The sequence below is a fragment of the Amblyomma mixtum genome, chromosome 5 (assembly GCF_055824585.1).
Source record: "Amblyomma mixtum isolate Tamu chromosome 5, ASM5582458v1, whole genome shotgun sequence".
NCBI classification, from domain to species: domain Eukaryota; kingdom Metazoa; phylum Arthropoda; class Arachnida; order Ixodida; family Ixodidae; genus Amblyomma; species Amblyomma mixtum.
In genome coordinates, this window is record NC_143016.1 from 132,179,068 (window position 1) to 132,186,886 (window position 7,819).

General features: G+C 42.5%; 1 protein-coding gene across 1 annotated transcript; it reads left to right on the forward strand.

The window, feature by feature from the left end:
- Window positions 1-675: 675 nt before the first annotated feature.
- On the forward strand, window positions 676-4,452 carry LOC149343731 (uncharacterized). The gene is made up of 4 exons (XM_089542445.1): window positions 676-724; window positions 1,856-1,868; window positions 2,858-2,898; window positions 4,184-4,452. Exons 1-4 carry the CDS (start codon window positions 676-678, stop codon window positions 4,450-4,452), a joined length of 372 nt encoding a protein of 123 aa, XP_089398571.1.
- Window positions 4,453-7,819: the final 3,367 nt, after the last annotated feature.

A 7,819-nucleotide genomic window follows, 5' to 3' on the forward strand; every position in this document is an offset into this window, starting at 1 on the left:
TGTATTCCTAAACAACACTTGCCTACACGCAGGAAGAAAACGAGCGTTGTTGAATTCAATTATTGATTTATTCATTTGCTTGTATGCTGTTCAGAGCCCGCATTTTTCCGTGATGTTTCAGCTTTGCCAGTTTACATTCTGAGCTGTCGTTTTATGTAGAATTTGCCGTAACCTCTCAATAATATTACTTTAAATCAATTCTGCCAGGTTTCACGTGTTAAAGTTTGCTTTCTTAAGCATTACGTCATTTGTGCTTCTCGTTTAGTTGTTCCTATCTCAGTCGCATGTTTGCATGATCTGTTTTTTCTATGGCTCTGTTTTCAAGTATTCTTCTTTTTATATCCTTTGATTGTTTGTACATGCGTTGTATTTTTCCATTCATCACGAAATTTTATTAGCTGCCACTCTAAATGATTCAGGCGAACATCTAGGCCCGTAGCCAGCACCATACTAAACATAAACTTGAACGTATCAGAAAACTTCCCAACTTTTCGTCTGAATCGTAAAGAGTAGCGACACAACATACCAGAATATAGCCCCGAACGCTATTCTGACCAGAGCGGGGGATAGTAAACGAAGTACACGATTCAATGTGTATAGAAGGAGAGTTGTAATAGTAAGTAAATGTTGTACCATCGGAGTGATAATGGCATTTTGCGCAGGAGGCTATTCACCATGCAGATGTTCATTTTCCTGGTCCTTTTGGCTGTTACTACAACATTAGGTGAGTGCTTGTTTGAAACCTGCAGCTGTACATCCAGCGCAAGCAAGCGAGACATACATTTTGGTTTCCGTGAACAACCTGTATTATTTACATTCGGACTGAAAGAAAGATGCTTAGTTTTTTTTTACCTCAGCGCTGTGGTATAGAATTACTATTATTTTTAGTCCGGGGATGTTAAGATAATGATGCACAAATAATAAAGTTGCAGTTGTTTCCTCTCATGAAGCATACTAATTTTTTAACTACGCGTATAAAGTTACTATTATTAGGACAGAAAAGCCTATATTCCGGAATTTTAACAGTAAGTAAGTAAAGGGTGTATCCTCTCTACACATTTGTAAGGACTTCTCTAAAATAATTGAAGGTCGCCAGTCACTTTGAGTACGAAACATTTTGAGCCTGATGCACGCAGTAGCGATAAAACAGGTCTGCAACTCATATTATTCCTCATGAGCAGCTGTTTACTATAATTTTGTTCAGAAACAGCATCTTATTCTTTGCAAGAGACTGTAAGCAGCTATATTGCTCTCTGTGAAATATCATATCTGCACTGGAGAGAAATGGCTGTGAAATTTATGCTCAAGAATTTGGGGTTCATGATGGCGCATTCACTGGTCAAAAACGCTGCCTGAAATTTTGATGCCGGAGGGAAGCGAATATTACCACGGAGCCAAGAGGTGACCATTGTACAAAAAGCCGCGGGCCCCCTTGCTGAAGCCCTCTTGCTGAAGCATCATAAAAATAATTTAACATAAGAAACATAAACAAGGACTTGCTTGTGGCATCATAAACAAGCATTTGCTTATGCTCTCTAGGTCAGCAAGAATGCCATGTTCATATAGTCCAGTGCTTTGTTTCTGTAAACGACGCTGAGCTCTCATCTGAAATCGAAGTCTCCGCTCGTCAACCAACGCGGGGAACAAGCACCCAGGCGCTCTCATTCTAGGAGACAAGAAAACCTCCGATTCCCTTATGCAGCTGATATTTGAACACATATGAACGCACCCTTGTAAAATCTAAATGAGGAAATCGAGAACCCGAGCATAACCTTGTAGCAAATCATTAAAGTGTTGAGTGCTTGCAGTAACAATCTTCGTTTCCGTTTTTCTTCTTTCATGTCATGCCTACCAGATGCGGCCATTGTGTAAGTCAGACTTCACCTTTCCATCTTTCTTTTCGCTCTCGAGTGAAGTAGATGAGCATACAGCGTTAAAATGTTCTGATCTATCAAAATACAGATAAACTGTATGGAACTCCCCAATACTCTATGGCTAACACAGAAAATATAAATGAAATTTTTTCCCGAACCACTACACGATGCCAGTTACTCGAAAATAACTGCCTAACATAAAAACGCCATTTTTCACGACCCCTTGATGCTCACCCCTATTCTTATCATCACAGCAAATGACACAGCAAAATGTCTTATCACAGAAAATGACAGCTTTCAGAATTCGACGAGGTTAAAGGGGCCGAATGTCTGAAACTTGCCGGGAAAACATACGAAGCCCTTCTGTGCGAGTGTAATAGTCGACTAAAGCCACGATGGCGTTCAGACTGTTATGCAGCGTGCACCACCGAGTAGGTGGACAGATGTGACGCTAGCGGCGGCCGCGGTAGATTTTCAGCGCAGAACCTCTCGCTGGAAGGAAACGACAAATGCCGGCGAAGGTATAGCAGAAATATGAAACCTCGCCGTAGCAGACGTCGTCTGGTCTGGTCCGCATTTTTTAAATTTTTTGAGAAGAAGCTTAAACATCGACGAAGATATGCGGCAATAACCTGATCATTATAAATTTTGGCACAGAAGAAGAAAGCTTCAAATGCTATATCTAATATCCTAATGCATTTAAATCGTAGAGGTGGATCGAGTTCTCGAAACCGCTTCAGCTTCCCTTCAGCGTTGGAAGGCACATGTCATCTACAGGTGCGGTAGCCATTGACAAGAAGTATGCTGTATTGAAAGCCGTTACTACGTTTGCTCGGGCTTAAGATAAGATTCCTGTGTTTCCAATACAGAATACTTGTATAATATACTGTTACTTGCTGCGAAATATATGCGACTCGCCCCGTAGAAATAGGTTAGCTCAGCATGTGTTTTCAAACATGAACATTTGTATGCTTACCTTTCAGACAAGAAGCAGGAGGCATTGAAGGGGAGAAAATTCGGAAAGGTGAGAAATGTTTATTTCAGAACAGGCGACGCTTATTGATGGCTGCCTTTAAACAGCTGTATTGTGGGTTGTAATGATATGGCCCCGTATGTCAGCTCCTGACGACGCGTTCCTAGATTATTAAACTCTCACCTAATCAAAGGTTCTTCCAGAAGATGTAAACTTCAGAACTGGCAACCAGTTTTTGTTGTTATATAAGGTGAATTCAGTGAAAGAATCCTATATAATTAAACAGCTGTGGGTGGTAGCCGTTTATTCCGAAAAGATTTCTGTCTAGCGAAATCTTTTACAGACTTCTCAATGACTAAAACATTTCTCAAGAGTGTTACGGAGAGAATTCACTCCAGAAAAGGGCCAACCACCAACTTTTGTGGCGCGCCTGTTCATGCTATTTCTTTAAAAGAAACAAGGAACCAAAATCATTCGCGGTGACGACTATCCCAATTAAACCCATAACCTTTGTTATAGCTTACTTAGAAGAGCACCACGCCTGTGCGTTTATTACTACAACAACAATATGCTTTAAAAGCCACTGCTCTTCCTCCTTTTCATCTTTTTGTTGGCATGCCATTTAGTTTCCTTAGAGGAGAAACAAATGCTAACAAAATGCAATCCCTTTTTATGATTCCAGCACTCATCATTCGAAGCAGATAAACGAACGCCGTAAAGCTGAATTCTTTTCTGCTTTCATTCCTACTATTTGAATATGCACTTCTTAAAGCCATACTCCCTAACGTGTGCAAAACTTTTCTATTACTCTTCTTAATCAGCAGGGCAGGTGCTGCTGGAAATCGTAACAGTATACCATGCAATTATGGTGACATCGACAAAGAAACATTTATGCTTACTTAAGGCACTTCAGATAGAAATGGTAGTGCTTTCGAAATTGGGTTTAATCAACAGTAAAAAAAAAGCCATTTTAAATAACACAGAGGTCTGCCTTCTCTGGCGTTCGTTTGAATGACTAAACTACCAAATAATAGTTCAGAGCTGTTACCACGCAGCTTTAAAGTGTTGGGTCAAGGGGCCAAGCGAAAATGGTTACTTCGAAGATGCGTTATTCATTCCTTTAAATAAAAATCAGGTTGTAGAGGTGCTCTTTTTCACAGGCTGAAAAGTCATGAGGTACGGGAGCTCATAATTCCCACAAATGCATAGTAATATTACAGAAATTCAAAAAAGAGCGCTTAAATAGTCGAGTCTCATCCGCAAACAAATGCACAAAATCCCGTGCACACGACCTCGGCGCACTAAATAATGTTGTTGCCTTGTCTCGCGATTGCAGATATCAGCCCAGCCGCACTGACCAAGGCCGGAAAGACAGTGGAGACTCTTGGGAAGATCCTTCAGGGCGGCATTTCTCTCAACACGGCTGAGGAGCGGGACAGCGTGATGGACGCCATCAACGCCCTTACTGTCACGGGAGAAGAAACCGATGAGCACTCTCTCATTTTGCTCATTGCGAAGGCCATTGTAATCGGAGCAGTGACAGGCGCTGCAGGGGCCGGCATAAAGCACGTGGTAGAAAAGGCCGCGGCGAAGCGAGAAGGATAATAAAAACGTGAAAACCATAGTTAGCCTTGAAGTCTGTAAATTTTTTGGGTGGCATGGAGTGATATCCAGAGAAGAAGCACATTTGCGGCCGCGGCGGAATAACTTCGCTTTAGACTAAATGCAAAGAGGCGCTTCCATTGTGCAATGTCGCAGCATTTAAATAACTCCAGGTAGGGGAAATTAATCCCAAGGCCTCTTTCGCTGTGCTTCTGATTACTGTGGCTTGGTTCTCAATGTTCGCGCAAAGTTGCTGCTTTTGTTTCCTCTCGATGGGCTGTAAGGCTGATTTAGTTCGGGGTCCTTTTATCTTATGATTTAGAATCGTCGAATGGCTTAATATCCTGCCCATTCATTATGCCGTATCTAGGGCTTTTCGTCAATACACAGCCGAGTTATGTTCTACGAGCGCTCCATCAAAGCATGCATGGAAATACACCCCTTCTAGCTTATAAAAAGGGAATAGTTGCATTGCATTGGAAATACAACACGTTTCTTCTAAAGAGTAATGTCCACTGGCCACAGCAGCGGGTTTCACGTGCACTGATGAGAGGCTGCAACTTCTGAGGAGGAAATGGGGGGGGGGGAGGGGGGGCATCCGAGTTTTTATGGAACTTTTGTTACTGAAGTATTCGTGTTCGAAAAGTTGCAGGTGTGGTGAAGAACACCTTTACTCTTGCGTTTTTCGTGAATCAAATTGAGCAAATTGTTTGTCACAACTGAAACACCTTCTAAACGCTCAATGTTCCGATTTTTTGTAAAAGTATTCGACTTGTCAATTTTCGCACTGTATATATAGAAATACCTATCCACTGGAGTAGGTTGCTAAGCTAATAACAAGGCACACCTCTCCATTATTAATTAACGTCTCTCTCTTTCTCTCTCTCCTGCGCATCACATAAACGATCACTGTACCTGTTTTTTGTGCCTTGCAGATTCTCAAAAGGGGAAGAAGGCTGAGGTGTTTTAGTGCAAAGGTTCTTGAATAAACGTTTTTCTCCCCTTCGTCATCAGTTTCTCGCTTTTAAATAATTTCTTGTGTATATGTGCGCCATGACTTGTCAAACAAAAGGCAAATTTGAGTTCTGTGATTGATTGAATGGCTGCCACTATTTACTTGCTTCACCGCGCAACGTTTAATTAACACTGCCCTGTGGTTTCTGCGGCTACATTACCTGAAAAATTTTCTCATCGCACCCGCTCACCTCACTCTCTGCCACGTCCTGCCTACATACACATCTATTAGAATTCTTTTCGTTTCCTAAAGGCCCACCGGTTAAATTTCACTTCATTTTTATTTTATCACGTGATGCAATAAAAGCCCAGTCAGGACAGAATGCCGATGCTGTCACGGGCTTAGCACCTGCAAGGTCAAAAAATTCACCTGCTAAGGTTTTATACACCATCTTCACCATATGGGTAATGACGTTGCACCTGTTTTCCTTGCGAGTGTGCACTAAATTAAATGCCAGTGCCTAGCTTTCTTTTGACCAATTTTGCGCTACCTCCGCACTACAGAGCATGCTCGAATCTCGCCATATTAAACTGGCTAATGTCGGTTACCTTACGCTTATTGATAAGATTTGACTGTTCTGCCAGTTCTATTCAATCCATGGGACTTCAGGGCCTCATGCTTTCACGCTTCGTAATAATCTTTTTCGTCTGGTGCGAGAGTGTGCAAGCTTTCTAGCTACCCTGCGGCTACTTCTATTGCGTACTCTTTAATTGTATTTATTAGGTTATCATTATTGCCTCGGACTTTAAAGTCATCACTGCAGATTAAAGCGGAACATACGTTCCAAAGTGAGCTCCCGATTTCATCTACTGCCCATGCTACTGCCAACTAGTTGAACTGCTTCTTTCATACTACTTTCCTCTATTTCCTTTTGAAATAGAGACTAATTGGGGACCACATTATATGACAGAGAGTTATTTACTGCCATCCATCCAAGTGCTCCCATAAGGCTAATAAAAAAAGCTGTACGGCTCTCTTGGAAACTTCGTATTAAAAGAAAAATCCTTCCTGGTCAGTGGTTCGAACCCGGGACCACCGCTTCACCTGAGCAAAACTACTTTGATCGATTCGCTCTCTCCCTACTATATCCTAGCCGCCCCGGTAGGGTCAGTTGGCAGAGCGACTGCCGCGGAGAAGCGGTTCTATGAGCGAACCAGAAAAATATTTCTTTAGCTACGAAGTTTCTAGAAAGCTGTATAGCATTCCTTCGTAGCCGTGAGACTGTGCTTGGTTGGATGCCAGTGACTAAATTGAGTAAATTGCTCCCTTATCACAAATTTACTCTAACTGGCGGGATTCTCCTACACATTCGACCCAGAACTCACCATTATGTTGTCACTACTACACTCCTTCCTGAGCATTTTCCCACCCTGCACGACGCCAGTCCGTGAGCGCAGTTAGAAGCCTACTACATGTTTCCGATAGCCAGTAGTGCTCCTCCGTGTCGACATTCAGTTCTCCCGTTTGCGGAGCAAGAAAGCCATGATCCGCAAACCATTTAGTTCTTCGAACTCAATAAGTACCCCTTCTACACTTAGAACCTACCCCATAAGTTTTCATTGCTTTATTAGCTGTCTGGTCTTGCCAGCCTTCGCATTTCAGTGCCCCATAACTGCAACATAGTGTGATCTCCCTTTACTCATTGCTGTTTCTACGACCCCCCAAGGAACTTTTTGATTATGTCGTCGGCATGACTGATTATATGTGTGTTGGCCTGTTCAGCCTTGGACTTGTATCTCTTTAAAACCTAATTACGATAATCTTGTCATTCCTGCAGTATTCAACTCTGTTGCCAGACTAACTAATTACAATTCCTTCATCTAGCTCAAGGCGGTCCGATTAACCAGGGTACCACAGTGCGTGCCCGTCCTTAAAATCTGTATATGCTTTACTGTCGTCCTAACTTCGAAAAGGAGTGTAGAATCCCATTTCAAATCCGCTACTTTCTCAAACAGAAACGGTAGTCTAGTTTCAGAGGATAATGTTCAAGCACTAAAAGTTGCCATGTTTTGTTTCCAATGATGGTCTCTCTGGACCCAGGGATTCTGAAACCTTTGGCGTCGTGAGTGGTCTGACAACCGCCTAGGCCAGTTGTCCGCAATTGGTCGACAATGAGGGTTGACGGTTTATTGGAGAATCAATGTAAAGTCGTGGTAAGATACACAAGAATGGCCACCATTTGTTGTGGTGAGAGAGTGGGTTATCAGTTCTGGTCACTGTGTTAACGCCGCACCCCAGGCAGGTATAGCACCGTGCAGGTAGCAGTGAGGTGGCAGTGTGACACCACGGATTTTTCGTAAGCTAACCTCGTATACATCGAACCTTAGTATGGCACCTTGTCTATAACGAGATTAA